The following is a 21,483-nucleotide window of genomic DNA, read 5'->3' on the forward strand; positions in this document are numbered from 1 at the left end:
GTGTTAAAGGAATTAAACAGTAGCAATAAAATCTACTATGGACATTCTAAAACAACTTTACCTTTACTTTCCGTTCATCTTTGGGTTCAGGTAGGCTGGCTAATTTTTTCTCAATGTCATCCAAGCATTTCAGGAGATCATCAGCCTGCCTCTTGTACTGATACCACTGGTGAGAAATTTCTAGAGCCTTTTTTCTTCTTTGAGACCTCAAATCCTGTTCATGGTGCAGATATTATTGAAACATCAATATTTATGTAGAGCACACTACTGTTTGTAGTTATTTAACATGATTTGAGTTGCTCACCTTGTACAGCTTAGGTTAAATTCATATTGAAAATGCTAAACATACAAATGAATGTTTAAACTATCTATTATGTGGAAGGACCCAAGCACTGGAACAACCAACTTAAAGTATTTTCTCTTGGCATGTTCAAACTTGTGTAGAAGTCTATTCACAGTTAATTGACTTGTAATGAGCTAACTAAATAGTTATGTAGTATATGTGAAACAATTTAATGCATAAAAAATGAATTAATTAGATTTTGCACAAGCTTAGTTTGTATTTGACTTTGAAAATAGATAAAAGTTCTAAAATTTTTATCTTTAGCCTGAGTCCACCAACAAAACAGTTTCTATAGCCAAATCATACATTTGTGGTTTTACAATTCCAGGTAAAAGAGTTTCATAGGTCATTACTATTTTGTGATTAGAAAGATAAAGCCAGTCAGTCATCTTATAAATTGTTTCAAGTTATAAGTATAAAACTGTGAACACTGTTTATATATCTGCGAGCATACATGAAAAGAACAATTGAAATGTTAGAAAAATGCTCTTTTCTTTCAAAGTGTGTGGGTTGCAATCATCTTGATAAGAAAAATAAGGATGACTTGTTTAATAAATCATTGAAGGAGTGAGGATCAATCACCTTGGTCCTTACAAGCACATCCAATGTCTTCCCTAATCAATAAAAAATAGAATTCCTTGAAATGCCATCTTATAACTCGAGAAAACATAAAAGCTCTGCATATAGCTTTTATTCAGAACAGTAGCAATTAGGGTTTCATGTCCAAGTTTAACTTGAGCAAAATAAAATGATGAGTACCAAAGAACTGCTGAAATATTCATTGCATGTGAAAGCTTTGACCTTTGAAATCACTCATAAGGACTAGAATCGGAGCCACTTGTCATGTTAACACAGTTACTGAATTTTGTAGGGTAGACTGGTCTGGAAAGCAGAGTTGACAATTTTCATCAATTGCTTTTAGCATGCGTATGCAAGGTTGATCTTGATTTCATTCTCCATTGTTTGAAATTAGGAATGCAAAATTTACTGCAGTTTACATTTTAAGCTGAATTTCTAAACCTCCTGTGGAGGTAATAAATGCCTCTGATGAGCCAGATGGAATGCTGCTATTTTCAAAGGCACCCAGATCTAGCCATGTGCATGAGAGTTGAGCCATGCCTTATTCATGACACAACTTACATATATACAAAGAGAAAGCACTTGGTGGCCATAAAATCAGAAACTGCCTTTATTGTCTAAGCCCAAGGTGATGTGTACTATTAAAAATTATTTGGAGACATTATGTAGATTTATCTACAGGTATGGTGGATAACCACTAAACACCACTGTTTGGTAGGACACTCATCATCATATGACCAGGGTAGATGCTTCTAAAAGCTGGGTCACAGTCAGAAGCATGTGAATTATACAGCTTTCTGATTTTCTGAGCACATTCTGGTTTGCTCTTACTTTTCCTTGAGGCTTTTTCTATTCACTATATTTATCAGCAGTTACCTTCAGAACACCTGCTGGCCAATTAGACTTTCCTTGTGGATTCCTCGCAGGCACAATATTGTGTAATTACATTCTCAGCAGTGTTTATTTGGTTGTCTGATGATACGGGAAAAGGTTTTATCCTCGTATTTGCATATAGGATGTAGACTCCATCCACCTACTAGGTGGATCCACCTACACGGCTACTTAGCTCTAAAAGAGTGATTCACAGTGAAAAGCTCACTCGGCATTTAACAGTGTTAGAAAACCAGCCATACATGCAGAATAGTTAATATTGCAAAGCATATGTTCCCCAACTCCAAAAAAACGGCTACTGTGCAAAACTTTTCACATGTCCAGCCTCATCTCAAGAGCTTCCTAGATACTATTATAGAAGAATTGAACACACTGTTCTGTTCTTCCTGGATATATCCAGATGAGTCACATGGGTACTTGAAAGCCATACATTAACACTGCTTAACATGAGTAGAGGCAATTCTTCTTCAAGGGAATTGAGATTATTTGCGAGGATACCTATATTGCTATATAAACGATATTAGACTCTTGTAGATGTTTAGTTAGTTGCAAAGAGTGGCTATCCTAAAGGAAAAGCTAAGTTCATTAAAAGAAAAAAAAAGTAGAATTTCAGGTCTTATTTAACAAGTATTATGGTGCCAAATAATTGGGCCTACATTAAAATAAAACCAATAAAGTAAAGGAAGCAGGAAGCCCAGGGGGAAACACACACACACACACACAGATTGGTTATTGTGGAAGTTAAGCGGTTTTCTCAACACAAATATAAAATCAGCTTATAAGAAATAATGTATATTCCAAAAAGTAAATGTATAAATACTATGAATGATGTCTGTTAACATCTTACAAATAACTACTCAGAAAAAAAGCTTATTTAAGCACATTAAAAATAATAATAATTTTTAAGCAACACATCTTTGAAAATCAGATACCACTCAAAAATATGAAACAAAGCGAATGTACGTGAGTTGAATAAAAAAAAAAAAGAGTTGAATAGAGGTGGGAAAAATAAAGATCTTATGGTGACTAAGATTCTTAAGCAGATTTTATTTATGCATTTATTTATTTATTTTACCCTACATTAAACACACACACACACACAGGCAAGGTATATTATAATTTTAGCTCTAATACCTTGAGAGCATTATGTTTTGTCTGTAACAGCTGCTGTTTTATCTTTATTTCCTCTCGCTTTCTGTCATCTGTGATTCTTTGTTGTAAGTTGTCTCCTCTTTGCAACAATTCTTTTACAGTACCCTCATTGTCTTCACTCTGATTAAAAACAACAAGTACAGTCTTCATTTTGGTTTAAAAAAAAAGCTGTACATCGTTAGCAGAGATAATAAAACACGTTATTGACGCACACACAAATAATTCAATTTAAAACTTTCAGGGAATGTTGTCAGAAGATACGTGCTCATGGCTTTTCCTTTATATGTTGTTCTTAAGTTTTAAAAAGAGTGAAGGTTCCTCCTGTCTAGCTCGAAACAAGACATTTTTAGAGGCAGATGAGGGAGTAAAGTACTTCATCATTTCACATAAGTCCTGGATTGCTATGAAAATCTTTTTTGGGCTTTGTTTTTAGTATAATTCTCAAAATCCAAAAGCTTGAAGAAGTGAATTAAGTTCGTCATTTTTTTTTTAATCTATATAAGAATACGAATGTGTGTGAGCTGGTAATAAGTCCTAAAGCTCGGACAAACTTTTGAGGAAAAATATTTTATTTAAAGGTACACTACTTTTTATCCTAAAATTTCTGTTATATGCTTAAAAATTCAATGTTCAATTTAGGACAAATATCAGGGTATTAGTAATTAGTGCTATATTCAATTGCTGCCAAATTTTGTAAATAATTGATTTCTAAAAATGTCATATGTACATATTACTTTCAAAAAAAAAGATCATATACGTAGTATTATAAAGATTGGAAAAATCGCTAAAACTCTTTCAATGTACATTTTGCTTGTTTTGACTCTGAAAACAATATTGTATTTTATTTACTTTGAAATACATCGATTTGATTAAGTGCTGGTATAATATAGGAGTATATGTGGTCATGTGCTTTTTCGCCTCTTGTTTCCTATGTTTCTTTCAACTCAGTATAGGAAAGCTTTCTACCAAGGAACTTCACTTTGTAATAGTATCCAAAGTACCCTGATTAACTAAATTAATAATAAAAACATTAAAAATTAAATATTTATGGGCATGTGTATATAATTCTTCATGATATTAGATGCTACATAGTCAAATATGCAATACATGCTTAAACTTCAACATACAACTGAGGAACTATTCATTTCTTTTAGAGGGGATGGGTTTACTATTATCTAATATTTGGCCATTAATAGTGTTATGAAATGTAGAGTATAATGTAACATAGATATTATATGTTTCTAGTCTGTGAAAGACTTTACTTATTTTGATATGCCTTTAAAATATCTGCAGCGTTTTCTAGGGCTGAGGACAAAAAACAAAAAAACAAAAACCCACTTGACTTCATGCCCCACACCAAGTAAGGGCTATAGGTCAGGACTGGTGGTCAGCACAAGAAGGGGGCACTCTTTTCCACCTCAGGGCCCTCTGGTTTCTTCTTTGACATGAGGTAGTAGTTGTAAATTGCCATCTTAGAAAGCCTCTTCTTTTTTTTTTTTTCTTTCTTTCCACGAGCTGTGGTGGCAGGCCACCAAACCCCGGACACGGGGAATACTGATTCAGGCAGCTCCAGGGAGTCAGAATTGGTATCAGTGGGAATGAAGACTCGTGGAAATAACTCTCTTATCCCTTACATGCCTATTACCTATAATCTATACATCACCTGATATTGTTTTCAAGCATTGTGAGAGAAGTCTCTGGCATGACACATGTCAGAGTCCAGCATTGACTGAGAAGTCTCTAGCAAGGTACATGTAAAGGTTAAGAATGCCACAGAGGTGATGGCTGTGAAAGGAGAAAAAGAGGGCAGAAGGAGGAAAATGTGTGAAAAGGTGAAAAGAGACGTGATGCAGAAATATTCAAGCCAGAGAGAAATATAAAAGACTTTTTGAAATAAATTGGGATTGATGGAGGATATTCTGAGGTTATGAATAGTAGCCCACATGGTCATATTTCTTTACTCCCAAGAAATAAATACCATGATTTTACACAAATTTTAGACATATACTGTACTACTTATTTAGCTTTTGGGGAAAACCACCTTACAGTAAACATTGGTAAAAAATTTGTATATTGTGTGTAATTTCCCTTCTCTGAAATAAATGTTATACTAGCAAAAACAGGATTGGCAAAAAAGAAAAGAAAGTCAACCATGCATGAGAGTTGGGGTTTTTTAAATTAAATATCCATTTTTTTTTCTATTTGATTCTTTTTTTCCCCATTATATTTTATTCCCTGAATTTGAAATTAGCACAGGTCAAAACCAAATTGCTGAGCTTTTTATTAGAATCCATAAATCCTCCTACCTTACCATACCATAGTAACTTGCATTCATAATAAAAAAAAATTTTTTTAAGGATATCTTATATTTGTAATAAATCATTAGAATCACAAAATGTGCAAGGTGTGTTCTCAGAATTCATTCGGAGACTTGAGTTATCTAATTTCTTTCCAAATATTTATTCATTTTCACTCCTAGCTCATTCACACTTTTATCACAACCAATTTACCATATCTTTATTGAAGTCTTCCTCTTTCAGATTCACCCCCTGCTGAATTTCAGCCTCCAGTGGTTCAAGCAATTTTTGTATATCTGAGTTAAACTGCTCCAATTCCTTCAAAGGAATGGAGGCCTAAAAAAAAAGATAGTGCTAATTTAAATCAAAATTACTTTTTATTAGAAACATAAACCAAAAGAAATACATTTGTTCAACCTCCTGTTGCTAAACTAATGACATGCATTATGTTTTCGTATTATATTTTAGGAAAGTTTTAAAATACAACTGAGAAAGAACTTAAGGATGCAAATAAGGACAAATGGCAGTATTAAAGCTGAACATACATGCAGGATAGTGTAATTCATCGTTCTACGGTATCAACAAAAGTCAATTTCCATTGGTTTCACCGGGCTAATTTTTAATATTCTAAAGTTGAAATCGATCCTATTTAAAATATTCTGATATAAATACCATTTTGTAAAGCCATCTTATCAGAAATTGCCTCATTCATCAAATAACTGTAACTTCTGGTGGAAATGCAGAATTGTCACCTTATCTTTAGAAAAAACTACATGGAAATCTGCTCAGATATTTTTAAATGCCATTTTAGCCTGATAAAATTGACAGGAAGGCATGCTCTCGTAAGACAAACAACGTCATTAGCTTGCCTTACGAATGTTTTCTTTGGTGGCACGAGATAAACTCAAATGAATGACTCCAAAACACTTCACACAAAAAAATACTAATATATGTTTCCCAACCTTACAAACATCACAGAACCTTTAATTTTGAAATTTATAATTATCTTAGACTAAAAGCTTAAAAATGATTTGTTTTTCTGAACAAACCCCTTGGAAAGTGAGGACTGAAAATCAAATATATTCCAAAGAGTAAAAAATAGCACCATTTAATTATTAAAGTTCAAATAGTTAAGAAAATATATATATATTTTACTTTATAGATCTTTACTCTGTATTCAATTTCTTTGCATTAAAACACTAGAAAATATTTTATGCTTGAAAGTTTTTGAAAACTCATATATGACATACAGAAAGTCTGATTTTCTTACAGAGCAAAGTTTTCCCAATTCAGGGACATCTCCCAGCGTCTTATGCCAAGATAATTGCATTGATCCAGTTTCCCACCTACTCATCCCCATCACAGGCCCAACCACAGTTTCACTATTACTTGAGTAGAGGACAACTTCCGGAGGCCAATAAGGATAAGCACTCAAGGAAACATCATATATCTACAGGTAGCCTGTTACTAATGAGAAAGTGAATAACCACATGGAAATCACCAGGACATGATTCTCAAGGCAATATGAATATAAACACATCTATTAGGCAGTTCTACACACCCCAGAAAAGATTTATATGGTCTTTTTAAAACTGACCTATTTTCAGGACTAGTTGGAAAATTCTACCACTTGTAATTTGAAATATCATAATAGGTTCTTGAATCAGTACAGACTGGTGGTAATGTGAATATGCTGAAAGGATGTTTCAGTCTCTATATTATTAGCATCCTTGTATATTTTACAATCATATATTGTTCAAAAAATTGTAAAAGGACAGAAATTAGCATGTGTCAGATTCTTAAGTATGATAATAATTTGGTGGCATTTTATATTATTGCTAACATTCAATAATAATATTGCAAATATTTAATAAGAGCAACTGCACTCTTGTACATGATTATGTGAATGTATGATGAGAGTCAAATAATATTTCAAATAACTTTTAATGAGTATTTAGATGTCAAAATAACATGGGTCTATTTGCAGCCAGGTTCACCTGTTTTCCTCCTACACCTGTTCCCTCTCTAGCTGATCCTCTCTTCACCTACTGAAATAGAGTAATTTCAAACACTCAAATGTGGCCTTCTGTGTCTCTTTCCCAATACTCCCTCCATATTAAATTGTATTATCTCCATAAGCGTAACTATAATAACTTTCATAATATCTCCCAAATCATCAACTTTAGCTGTAGCCTTCCTCTTGAATTCCACTCTAGACTCTTCATAGCCAGTCAATTGCCTACTTGAAGTTCAACTTGTCTGGAACTGAGTTCGTTATCTTTCATCCAAACCAATTACAACACCAACTTTCCTAGTTCTATTATTATAGGGCCATTTTCCTCAGTCATTGAGGCTTAAAACACAAATTATGTTCTTCCTCAATACCCTAACTATAATGCCTAATAAAATAATTGGCAATTCTTTTACTATTCCCAGAGACATCATCTTTTTCACTCCTCACACGGGTCTAAGGCAATAACCTCATGACAGGTATACAATCTCCTGCCTGCCTCACCGGTCCCATACCATCCCTGTGACCAGATAAATGCATTCCAAAGACATTCCTTACATCATGCTTTTTCTCTGCTCAAGAACCTTATATGTCTACCCAGTAAAAGTAGAATAAGGTCCAAACTCCAGCATGATAGTCATGGCTTCCCCTAATCTTGGTTCCCAGGGACTTTTCCAACCTTATTTAAGTCCTTCCATGTAGGGCTATTGTTGAGCTCCTGTTATCCTTTCTTCAAAGCCCTTGGAATGCTTTCCCGAGTCTGGTGAAGAATGTAAGCTCCTGAATGAGAATGCTTGGATGGAAACTTGGCTCCACCATTTACTTGCTGAGGGACCTTGAACAAGTCACTTGTCTTCTCTAAGCTTCAGTCTCTTTACTTGTGCAATGGGCATAAGAAGAATGCCTACCTCACAGAACTCTTATGAAGGTCAAATGTATTAGAATGGTGTCTGGTATATAATAAATGCTGGCTGTTATTTCTCTCAAAATCTTACTGATCCATCCAGCAGATAATAAATGCTCAATAAATCTTGGATCTTATTATTTTCTCTCAAAATCATACCCATTCATCGGCTCAGTTCAAGACCTTCCTTTTTTGAAAACATACACTTTGAAGGATAAAATAAATGCTACCTGACATGGTAAGTCTTGATTTTATCAAGGTATTTCACAAAACCATGAAATTCATAGGGCAAATATGGAGAAATTGAGCCTTCAATTCGGCAAAGTTGTATCATTCTGAATAATAAAACTTTTTGATTAATTACTCTGGATCAGCATTGAGGGTGGTGCCAAGGAGGATACCGAAGGGCTTTGTGCTTGTTCTGCCCTGTGCAATGTTTTCATTAGTCACTTAATTGGAGACACAAAAATACATCAAAGTCAAAGGGATGAGTTCCTCAAATACCCCATGATGATGAGGAGTCTGTCTGTCTTGCTTAACCTAGAGTCATTCCTGGTACATAGAAAAATAAAAGATACTCTATAAATAAATATTTCCTCAAAAAATAAGTGAATGGATGATTAACTTCTAGGGTAGCGGAATGAACATTTCAAAGAGCCCTTGAATGACCTGGAATTTTAAATAATACGATTTTATTTTACACAGTTGGGAAGACCTGACCATTCAGCATTCCATGTGTGGATATATTATTAACTTCTGGACGAATGCTAGCAATAACATGGTACCACCAGGTACAATAATAAAATAAGCAGATCTGGATAGACTTTAGGAGATACTATTACAAAATGAATAACTAATTATTCAAGCAAAATAATGCAAACTTAGACTTCATTAGCGGGATGATTAGGGTTCAGGTTTCCGAAACAAAGCCTACTCTGCATTTGTTAAAAAGACCATTATGTAGAGTAGGGATCTGAATTATTACACGTAAATCTGAAGTGAGTAATTAGAGTCAATGAGTAGAAATTATGTAGAGCTTGAATTTTAGGTTAATATAAGAACAACCAATTAGCGTTGCCATTTTTTTTTCTTAGAAGACACTAATTTTAAAGTAGTGAGTTTCCCATCACTGAAAGTATATAAGAAGGGGCTGAATGATGATATATTAGGGCATATTTTAGAAATAAGACACTTTTCACATGGATACCAAACCCAAAAACCAAACCCATTGCCATGAAGTGGATTCCAACTTATAGGAACCCTATAGGACAGAATAGAACTGCCTAGTAGAGTTCCCAAGGAGTGGCTGGTAGATTCAAACTGCTGACCTGTGGTTAGGAGCCAAGCTCTTTACCACTATGCAACCAGGGCTCCCTCCCTAAAACTGTATTACCTTACATCAAAGCCTTTCCTCATTATCTATCATAGTGCTGCCTAATAGGAATATAATGTCAGCAGTGTTATGTAATTTAAAATGTTCTAGTTGACACATTAAAAAGTAAAAAGAAGCAAGTAAAATTTATTTTAATATTATATTTTACTTATCTATGCCCAAAATATTATTATATAAACCTATCACCAATATAAAATTATTGAAATATTTTGTATTTATTGTTTCACATGAAGTCCTTAAAATTCACTGTGCGTTTTATACTTACAGCATATTTCAGTTCAGAGTAGCCACATTTCAAATGGTCAATGGCCATATGTGGTTAGTGGCTACATTACTGGACAGTGCAGATCCATAATAATTATTATAACCATGATAGTGAAGAGAACTAACAGCTCATTATTAGTTGGAGACTTGTCACATGAATAATGTCTTACTAATATTAGCTAAAATATGAATGCCTTATTGAATAATTTGGAATAAATTTAGATCATTTTATGCAATGTTTTTTTTTTCTCTTTACTAGCATTCTATTCTTTGTTTATGTGTAAATCTGTACTGTGTTGCAATATTTCTTATATATTTGAATATAATTTTATTTGGCTTTCAAGGGTTTATGCTTTGCCTCCCTAGGTAGATTTTTAATCTGAAAATTGAGACTATACCTTATATTGCTCTGTATTTCCCAGAGCAATAGAACAGTTTTTCTTTTGTTTTGTTTTTGATACAGAGAAGGTGCTGATTAACTTGACTGCTAGTTTTAGAATGACTAGTATATTAATTGAATTAGCCAGTGACCAGCTGTTCAACCTAAATAACCATAAATACTCAACCCAAACCCAACCACTTTGTCTATGTTTTTGGCCAGATCAAAGCAGGTATGTGACATTCATGTGATTGATACTCTTTGTTGAATCGCAAGAAGTTGGAAAACCTTAACAGCTTTCCTTAGGAGCTGACTGATTCACCATTAGGTTATGGCCATTCTAATATGGAGGACACTTTCTCATTTATTTAAAATTTTACATGTCACTCCTTGATCTTCATTGTCTTAGTAATTTGAAATGCATATAGAACTTAATAGAAAGAAATGCGTAATAACCAAGCATCTATAATACCTCACTTTTGAGTTCCCAAAGTTTAAAACACATAAGTATATAATGCCTATGTTTTCACTTCAGAATTATGATAAATGGTCTAAATCACTTGAAAACAATGGTGGATAAATCATCTTAATTATTGTGTAAATTATTTCTATTGGCTTTAAAGAAAATATATGACCACAGAAGAACCAGAATCACAATTAAATCACACAACATTAGACAGTGAATGCCAGATACGTTTTAGAATACATGGAAAATAATCAAACAAAAGTTCTAATACTGTTGGAGAAAGTATATATACAAACATGGGTTTTGCAGGATTTATTTACTTACCCTTTTATTTTAAGAGCTTTACCATGACTTTTCAGTCATATAAAATACATATAAAGTAGAACATAGGGAAGTTTAATAGTCAAACAGATAGAAACAGACACAAAAGAAAGAAGAGACAGAGAAACTGAGAAAGACAACACTTTGTTTTTCCTTGATTTTTTAATGTTGTTTCAAATTGCTTAACAACTATTAATTGCTCTTTGCTGGATGATTTAAGGGTTAATGAAAGTTAAAGCTTTGTTAAAGTTTTAGCATTGAAGATGATTTATATAACAAGTGAACAAACAATAACACACTCAATTACAAACGGATTCATTCAAAGTTACTTAAATACATTTTATCATTTTTTAAATGTGAGTTTTCTTTTGGTTAAATATAACTTCCAACATGCATAGATGCACTGACATAATAATGACTGTGCTTACACAGACACCAAAGTAAACATTTGTTAATCTGGACTATGTAATCTCATCAATTGTAAAAAAGTAGCCACTACATTCAGATGACACTAAAATTTAAATAAAAAAAAATAGTAATCCAAGTGCCCCATACTGGTTTAAAACTGGTTCAAATCAGTCTCCTCTATCCATTCTACAGCTCTGAAAATTTATTTCTTATCATTACAGTATTAATATGGAAAAAATAAGATAAGAATAATTCATGGAAACCAAAATGAATAAATTTTCAAGGATGAATAATACCCTACAGTACATAAAAGACAGACTATGGATATGATACAAAGAGTTATTTCAGATCATTCCAACTGTAGAGGAAAGAAAACTTACAGAGAAAAATCAGGGTACTGCAAAGATACCAACATCCATGCTAGAACAAAGATAATCATATAAAGTTGTTTGCAGATTTATTCATTATTTTAAAAATTAAATGATTCAGAATGGTGATATTTCATTAGTTGCACTCTTTTGATATTAGGTAAGGTATTGATTTGTCTTTGATGTTTGGATGCTTTGATGATGAAAATGTGGCAACTTTCCAAGTTTTTGAGGCTAATTAGAGAACATAACCCAGTACATCCCTGTTGAATTGGAGCCCATGAAACTGACTTCATTGTCATACATTTCAAATTTGGATCCAAGATATATTGGTTGGTTAAGATATATTGGTGGGACAAGAATCAGCTCACTGTCTTCTCTTTAAATATAACTTGGGATATTACTCTGTCTTGTGATTACATGAGTCTAGTAGTTGGTAAAAGAAATAAGAGAGAAAATGATTTAAATCTAAAGTATATGGTAGAGACATGGATAAATTAAAAGCTAATTTAGCAAAATCTTGGGATAATTTTTGGTAACTTCCTCTACATTCAGTTTTCTTTTTTCCTTCCTCTTTTCTCTCTTCTGCCTCCCCCTGCCCACCTTCCTCCCTTCCTTTTTTGTTCAATTATCTTTGCTTTTCATAAAAAGAAGTGTACTGCAATCACTGAAGTAGAGTCGGACATGTTTATACAAACACATAATAGACCAACAATAAATATTTGCTGACATTAAAAAAAAAAAAGATAATACCCTATGGCCAGAGTCAGTATGGTGGAATGAACAAAGCTAACAGACTACAATATAAAGGTTTTCAATCATACTAACTGTGAGAACTTAGGCAACTCACTGGCTCTCTCATAAAACCAAAAAAACAAACCCATTGCCATCAAGTCAATTACGACTCATGGTCACCCTAAAAGACAGAGTAGAACTGCCCCATAGAGTTTCCAAGGCGTGCCTGGTGGATTTGAACTGCTGACCTTTTTGGTTAGCAGCCATAGCTCTTAACCACTACACCACCAGGGCTTCCAGCTCTCTCATAAAAAAAAAAAATATATATATATAAAAAAAAATAGTTCCCTATAAATATGTGAATGTGTCTGGTCCAAAGAGTGATTACTTTTGTATCTGCTGACACTGACAGGAGGGATAATTTTCCTTTTCAAAGGAACACAATAAGGAATCACCAAATAGCTTTAATCATTTCAAAGGTCATGCTCATCAGACACAGGTAGGTCTATCAAATGACATTGCTCAACAAAATCAGTTACACATCTAGTACTTTGAAGGCACTGAAAATTATTACAAAAGAGTTTTGTTATCAAAGTTTCTACAGAATTAACCATGTTATAGGGAACAAATTACAAATATGAAAAAAAAAAGGTTTTAATGTTGAAATTTTGTTGATAGGTTCATTTTCTACCTTATTTCATTCTGTGAAATAAAATAAAGTCATACTATTATTTTTTAGTATTGCTCTCTTCCTATTACTTGAGACTTTTGACTGTAAATATTACATATTTAATGATCTATAAATTATGCAATATCTGAAGAACTTTACTGAAGTTTGCATCTATGTTATTGTTATAATTTATTTGTAGAAAATTTGCAGAAAGTTTTCCTAAAAATATATTCATATAACTAGAGTTACTCTACCAATTAAAGGATCATTTTCTCTTCTATTGGAGAAGGTATTAAATTAGAACATGATTAGAAATAGACTGCAAAGTGGAAAATATCAATATATTTGTACTGCTAACATTGACTACAGAAAATTAAGTTTTAATTAAAATCTTCAAATTCAACAAATCTTAATTTGGTGTTCTAGATCACATTTATAAAAGGTATCATTTATTTCCTACTGATGCTTAGGAGAACCAAAATATCTGTCTAAACTATCATTAAAGTGTTTATACATTACTTTCACATGTAAAGCCACTATTTAAAACACGTTAGACCCAACCATGTGTCTTTTTTCTTTTATGTTCTACATTTTATGGGGAACTCACTGGCAATCTCATAGCCTTCTATAAGTATCTGAAAGTCTCTGGTCCAAAGAATGATTGGTTTTGCCTCTGCTCACACTGACTGGAGGCCAATAACTTGAAACTTTATAATTATTACAGCATTCAAATTCATGAATATTTACATACATGATACCAGATTCTCCAATTTTCATGTTATAGTTCCAATACTGTATATTAGAACTGTATTCCAAATACTGAACATAGTCCCAACACTGATGCCAGATTCTCCAAAACTCTTGTTTCAGTTCCATTTACTACATATACGGTAGTGTGCTTGTGTGTGTGTGTGTGTGTGTATACCCAGCTACATGAATTTTAAGAGCAATTATCAAGGCCCATATGGAAATTAAAGAACATATGGTACATATATCCTTATAGCACATAAATGTTAGTAAAGTAATGAAGACAGAAAGAAAATACAACCACTTTTGGTTTGTGTCAATTTCAGGGCCAATATTTTAACATTTCAGTTTTTTAGAAAAGTGAAATATTCCCAAATCTCTTGGAGAAAACACAACCTAAGCAAATTATACTTATAAATTTTACTATACTATGTTGTAACCAAGTAAAATAATTGCCTATATTAATAGACTACAAGTCTGTGTAGACAAAATTCTTCTGAAACTAAGTATTCCAACTTGACAAATATATCTTGATGTGCATTTTATTAATAAAATTCATATTTCCTCTTCAATCAGTCCATCTTTTCCTGGGCTATCATATATAACAACTCATCTTTAGGCCTGTCTTCAATGTTTGTAGACTAGTGTGATCACTAGATCAACAGAGAAATTTCTCAGAAATGCAAATTCTCCAGCTCCCACTCCAGACCTACTGAATCAGAATCTCCGGGCATGAAGCCCAGCAATCTGTGTAACATTTCCTCCAATTGCACACTAAAGTTTGAGAGCCACTTCCTTTCCATTCTCATACCTATCCCTTTATTTGAGATCCTCACTGTCTCTCATTTAGACTATTGTGATGGCCTCCTTACCGGTTTCCCTCCTTTGAGTGGAATTCACCTCACAACCACTATTTCAACAGTGCGTGAAAGCAACCATTAAAAACTCCTCATTGACTACTGAATTAAGCATAAACTATTAGTCTGGTTGTCACAACCTCTCCACACTGTGTCTAAACCATCCTTTTCAGTCTCACCATCCACCACTAAACTGCATGCCCCATGACCTCCATTCCGTAAGCAGATTGAACTTATTCTCCATTAACACACTGTTTAGATTTTTTCTTAGATTTATCCCGAATTGCTACCTCCTCTGTATTGCTGGAGTGACCATGAAACTCATCCATCATGCAGTCTCTCTCAGCCCAGTATCCATGAACATGTCTTGCTCCATCATTAAACGGTAAGCTCCTTTAATCCATCATATCTTACCTAGCGAAAAAGACCCTACATGCCAAAGATTGTCTCCTAAATATAGTATATGGTTGGTGAGAGTTAATTCAGATTGCTCCCTTTTCCCAACCCTTCTTTCATTAGTTCTTTAAGATCTACCTCAAATATCATCTCCATGAAATTGGTGCTTCCTATCTCCAGCTTGGCTTCTGGGAGGATGGAGAGGATAGAGTTGCTCTATACGTACTATATTGCTAAGTGTAAGTAGACAGTTCACTTTTGTCTTACCATCTCCCTTTTTGCACTCTCTTTTCTGATAGCACCCCCCGCTACCATACTACCAAGTTCAGATGCCTAAAGTACAGAACGAGTTGAGAGAAGGTGTTTCTACCCATTGATTCTATCCATCGTACCCAGAACCTGGATGACACAAGCAGTTTTCAATTGGCAGCTAAACTAAAGGTTGCAGGTTTAGACCCACTTAGGGGTGCTGTGGAAGAAAACCCTGGTAAACTGCTTCTGAAAGATTACAACCAAAAAACACCTATAGGACAGTTCTACTCTGTAACATATGAGGTTGCCCTGAGTCAACAATTTACTTAACAGCAGGTAATAACAACAGCGTAGTACACAGGGCTATAAAATTGTCTGATTCCTTCCATAATTCTGACCCTCTCCCATTAAAATTGCTACTTCCTCAAACTTATTTAATGAAGATTAGGAAATATTAAGCTTTCTCCAAGCCATCAAATATTACTGGATAAACTAAATGAAACTGAAAATGGTAGTATTTCTAGTTTTAAGGGCCATATTTGGGACAAGCAGAACTTCCAACTACTTAATAAATTGGTGTATTTGATTATCTGTAAGACTGATCATTGCAAAGGAAATAGAAAAGTCATGCCATGGTCTCTTGGTTCCTGCCCATTTCACTAGATGCCGGGAGAAATCACCATTTTATTTCTTTTTCCCCATCAATTTTTTGTCTCAACCCTCAAAATTGGGCCATTTAAGTGTAATATATATAATGATGGAAATAATTATCAATATTAATGATATTTTTAACCATTTCATTTCTGTATACTAAAGTTTTTTTTCCTTAATGTATGTTTTTACATACCTTAGGTTATTTGAGGATAAAGTAAGATAAACTCATCTATCTACTTTTATAGATGGAAATAAGTCTCTGAGTGGTTAAGGGGCGTATCTAAGACCACACAACTAGTAATGGGTTCAGCTAGTATTAAAAGCAAATTTTGTGGCTTTAAGTTAAGAACTTTTCCCACTCACTATATTGCTCCTAGCTGATGTCTGAAATTCCCACTGCAGAGAAGTATACTTCACTGGACAACTCTAGGCCAATGTGAAACCAGGCACCCAGTGCCATTTGCTTTCTTGGTTTTGGAATTTCTTGCCATGGACAGTTCTTGCATGAGACATACAGGTACTCAACTTTGTATTCTCCACCAAACAGTGAATGCTGGAATCGTCAGTGAGTTTTCAGGATAGATTTCACAAAAATCAATGGCCCGTTCCAGTTGATCTTTAAAAGGCTATCATGAAATTATTGTTATACTCAGTCTACGGTATGCCCATGTTTAGATCCAAATTACTTTCATTCGTTTATTTGTTTTATCATCCTACAATTTCCCTAGGTTATTATCCTAAATGAAACCTAGACACAAACTCAACCATGGACAAGTCAAACACCATCCCAACTACTATACTAGGAGCTTGACTTTAGGTTCAAAGGCTATCCCTGAAATTTCTAGCACTTCCAGACTTCTACCCTATAAGCTAAGACACACACAAGCCATTAAGTAAAGTCTCTTAAATTCCTTATTGTATCAACAAATGATTACTGAACTGTCAAATTTTAGAACAGGGACGTTTGAGCTAATCTAACCTGTATGTTTCAGACAGTTTCCTACGAGCAGAACTCGTATCTCAGGAATTCCGTAATATAGGGAGGCTATATTTGAAATGGCAGAAATTCCCCATCTGTTACTTCGTTGTTATCCTTTTTTTTTTTTTTTTGGTGGGGTGAGAAATTTTCCTTTTAAAAATTACTAATAGAGTTCAATCCCTGTATGTTACAAAGAGTGAAATGGAAATGCAAAGAAAGCACATGTCCTGTATAACACTGAAAAAGTTAGGCATAGCATTCAGTGTTCTACGTCCAGTGTTCTTTCTACTACATCATCTGATTGCTGGGATTACCTCATCATTAATTGAACATCTACATCCATGAAGATGCACTAGTGTTAAGCATTTTATGATTACAGCACATATTTATTTTTGTGTTAGTAAATAGATATTTCTTGAATAAATACCTTTCACAACCTTGTATCTTCCTGTGTTCCCTAGCATGTGGATTCTCAATTTCATTAGTTGATACAATAAGTAAATAAGCCAAGCATCATGTATGCTTTATATCCATGTTTATGGTTACATCATAATGATGGAAAATACTTATCTCCTCAGAGCCAAAAAAATTTGAGTCACTATTTCACCCAGTCATCTTTCCTAACTTGGAGAAAAAGTAAATGCTTTAAAAAATAAAAATGTGATTCTCTTGTTAATTAACATAATTGAAAATATTGATTTATAATGGCTTATCTCTTTCTTATATAGGGAAATTAAAATAACCTCATTGAGTGGTTCACTTGAAGCATTATTTCAGAAAGTATAATCACAGGTTTTTTCAGAATATAGATCTAAAATTCACAAATATTTCTCAGCCACACTATGTCTATGTCTATCAGCTTTTATGGTGGACGATGAATGCTACCCACTTTTAATATCTGCAGTTCACAATCTTTTGACTTAACTTATTTCTACCTACTGGTGGAAGAATCAATAAAATAAAATAATATATTAATAATTAGCCTAATGACTAATTTAAAAAGTATGCATTATATATATGTGTGTGCATATATGATACAAAACTTAATAATGAAGGGGTAGCATCTATTTTTTTAGATGATTAAAATAAACAATGTATGGTTGCTTAAATATTACATAAGCTTCAAATGTAACAGCAATTTAGAGTACATTTTTATGAAAGCCTATTTAATTTTGAAAATAAAACTTCTGAGCCTGTCAAATATTTTCCAAGTGAAATGGCTTATTTAAAAATACACCTTAGGAGTAGAACTAAGTAGTTAACTTAGTGTTGCAGTGGTTAAAGCACTTGGCTGCTAACCGAAAGGTTGGCAGTTCGAACCCACCAGCCGCTCAGTAGGAGAAAGATGTGGCAGTCTACTTCCGTAAAGATTACAGTCTTGGAAACTGTATGAGGCAGTTCTATTCTGTCCTATAAAGTCGCTATGAGTTGGAATCGACTCGACGGCAGTGGATTTGATTTTCTGATTTTGGAACAACTTTCTTGCTTTGGGAAGGTGAGTTTTAAAGGGTCACTATGTGTCATGCACATAAAGTGTTTAGAATTCATTATATCACAATTCCACATATTTTAGAAACTCCTTTAAATTATGTACTATTATATATACCACAGCAAAACACTGTAATGCCTATGAAGTATTAAAAAAAAAAATGAAGTATAGCAATTGTGAAATCATGCTATTACTGGGTGTCTACATTTATCAAAATAATTTTTCAAATTTATACTCCTATTTTTCTAGGAATCAATACTTACCTGACATATTACATTATATTTCTCACAAATATTTCATTAACTTTTTTTCTCAATTCAGATTATTTCTTGTTATCTATATACCTAAATACCTATTTTTTTTTGTTTTATGTACATATGTGTACTTGAAGACATAGCATATATTGAAAAATCTGTCAAACTACATTATATAAATTTGGAGGTAATTTCTTGCACTTCAAATATCCCCCAAAGAGTTGGAATTTTAGACAACTATATTTATATATTATTGAAAGCTATAATGTTAGATAAGACATTGCCTTCATTAAACGTTATGCAAATAAAAAGGGTTATCATGCAAAAGTTCAATACCCCTTAGTTGTTCATTAAATAGAATGAATATAAATAGGCATATAAAATTATGAAAATTAGGAAATGTAAGCTTTGCAGTTATTTGTTTGTATGGCTTGAGCATTTCATTATAGCCTAAGGCATTTCCGTTATAGTAAGTGTCTGGCAGTAGCAAGAGAGGGTCAAAGAAACACACATACAGATATGTGCACAACCAGTAAAGGGGGACAGACACCCAAGATCACGCAGAAGATGTACGAGGCCTCATTTTGGGTATTTGATCCACATTACGTACAAGCAGCATTATATTTAGCAAAATATTTTGTAGCGCTTTCTTTAGATAGATATCTTTTGTGCTTTTTGTTTTATTTATTTATTTTTTTGGCTTGCAGCATGCTATTTGTTACTTTGCTCTGGATAACCCCTGAAAGTACATATGTAAACCAGTGTAGAATGCAGTTCTAGAATAGCGGTGGCAGGAAAAAAAAAAATCAGAGAAAGAGTGAGAAAGAGAAAAAGAGAGAGAGGAGGGAGAGACACCGACTTGTCTCCCATGAGCTTCAGTGGTAAAATTTCCTTAAACACATTCTGGCCTTCATTTTCCTTTTGGAAACCTTGCTGTGGGTGTTTTTGGCCCCCGTCAGAGTACTGCGCAACCTTCGCAAGAGATTATTTAGTACTAGTTGCCACCTTGGAGCAGATCTTCCTACCTTTCCAGTCTTAATTCTGTGAGAAATGGCTGCAAATCGATGGTTGAGCTCTGAGATTTTGGGCTCTACTACTTTCCTGCAGTGGTCGCCGCGGTTTGCCATTAAGTTTGCTGCTTGGTCACGCGTGGAGTCCACCTTTGGGCGTATGTCATTCATTTCAGCCTTTAAACGCTATATTCCGTGAGCAAGAGACAGGGCTTGACGTTAGTAATACACGGAAGTTGAGAGAGAAAGAGAGAGAGAGGTAGGAGAGAACATGCAGAAGAATAGAGAGGGAAGAAAAAAAGTCAACTTCCATAAAATAGAAGTAGAGTGACAGTGTGTGTGATCTCAGGAAAACAGGCCATTGTCAGTATTTAAAATGAAGTGTATCTATGTAAGCTGTTGATGTGGTTTGAGAAAGGACAAGTGGTATTTGCCTGACTTCTCTATGTTGTCTGCAATGATCGTAATATTTTATATTTAGCAGCAGTCTTATCTTTACTGAATTTCATAGCTGTGGAACAACCTAAATATGCTATCTGCTCAGGAGGGAGGGTAGGTAAAGAACACTTTTCTATTTCTTCCTGGTTCTTTTCAGTTCCCTTTTGTGTCCTCATATTGAATGCGATGGAGAATACTGATATTCTAACAGATATGGATTCTGCATCACATACAGAGGCCCTGAGGTAGTTTCTGCCTAACCCAAGGCATCATAGAGGCTACGAGTAAAATAATTTAGCTCCTTCTATTCCAAAGATTTTGAAGGAATTTAACCATATGATGGCATTCCATGACTACACTTCAAGTGAAAAGGAGGAGGTACAGTGGAGAACCACATCAAAATAAGCTTCAGACAACAGGATGAATCTATTTTGGGGATAGGCTGAAATACCTTTACAGTTTCTCATTTTAAAAAAGGAATTGTAATAGTAATTACTTAAAAAAGGGAAAAAATGGTTTTTTAGGCACAAACATACAAAATTTTGAAAGTTTTTTAAATAACAAGCCATTTGTTAAATACAATTATTGAAAATCTGAGTGAAACAAAATGGGGAATAATTAATTTAAATGAGATTTCTTAAAATCTCACCTCTTTCTATTTAATTGAGATAGGCGACGTCATCAAATAAAGTAATATATTAGTAAGATATATTTGCACATTTTACTTCCCATACCCTTTTACAGGAACCATTTTTTAATAGAAAGATTAATTTGCCTCTGAGGAAAAAAAAAAAAACAAAACTTTAGGATGTCCTAATAATTTTTTTTTAATAATTAGTTTCAATACAAAAAGAGAGAGCATGAAGCTATTTTTACTTTACATATCACTAAAAATGAAAAATGCAGTTTTTATATAATCCCAGTATCATTACTAACTACCAGGATTTGAATCTTGCATAGGCAAAATGTCCAGATGATTGGGTTTTATGTGTTTATTCAGTCTGTGAAAGATGGCGGGAAACTGGTCTTTGTATCAGACATAAGAGTGTACTACTTTTAAGTTTGGCAGAGATTTGGAATATGATATCAAAATAATTTCTAGCATCCCTTTCTCTGAAGAATTTAAATTGGTATAGTCAACCAGAGGTGGATTTAGACCACAAAACTCTTCAAAGTCATTAATACCCCTTTGAAGGAAAGAAGGGAGGGAGGGAGATAGGGAGGGG

The 21,483-nt window shown here is 33.7% G+C and overlaps 1 protein-coding gene across 1 annotated transcript in view; it reads right to left on the bottom strand.

Moving 5' to 3' along the window:
- The window catches only part of DMD (dystrophin), a 1,889,362-nt gene that overhangs the window by 1,357,981 nt on the left and 509,898 nt on the right, over positions 1-21,483 (bottom strand). Inside the window, exons 32-35 of the mRNA XM_010599731.3 lie at positions 19,835-20,005; positions 5,476-5,598; positions 2,948-3,085; positions 62-214 (exon numbers count right to left, since the gene is read on the bottom strand). Of these exons, the coding sequence (XP_010598033.2) occupies positions 62-214; positions 2,948-3,085; positions 5,476-5,598; positions 19,835-20,005 (585 nt within the window). The remainder of the gene's footprint in view (positions 1-61; positions 215-2,947; positions 3,086-5,475; positions 5,599-19,834; positions 20,006-21,483) is intronic.

This window comes from Loxodonta africana, chromosome X (assembly GCF_030014295.1).
Source record: "Loxodonta africana isolate mLoxAfr1 chromosome X, mLoxAfr1.hap2, whole genome shotgun sequence".
NCBI lineage: Eukaryota > Metazoa > Chordata > Mammalia > Proboscidea > Elephantidae > Loxodonta > Loxodonta africana.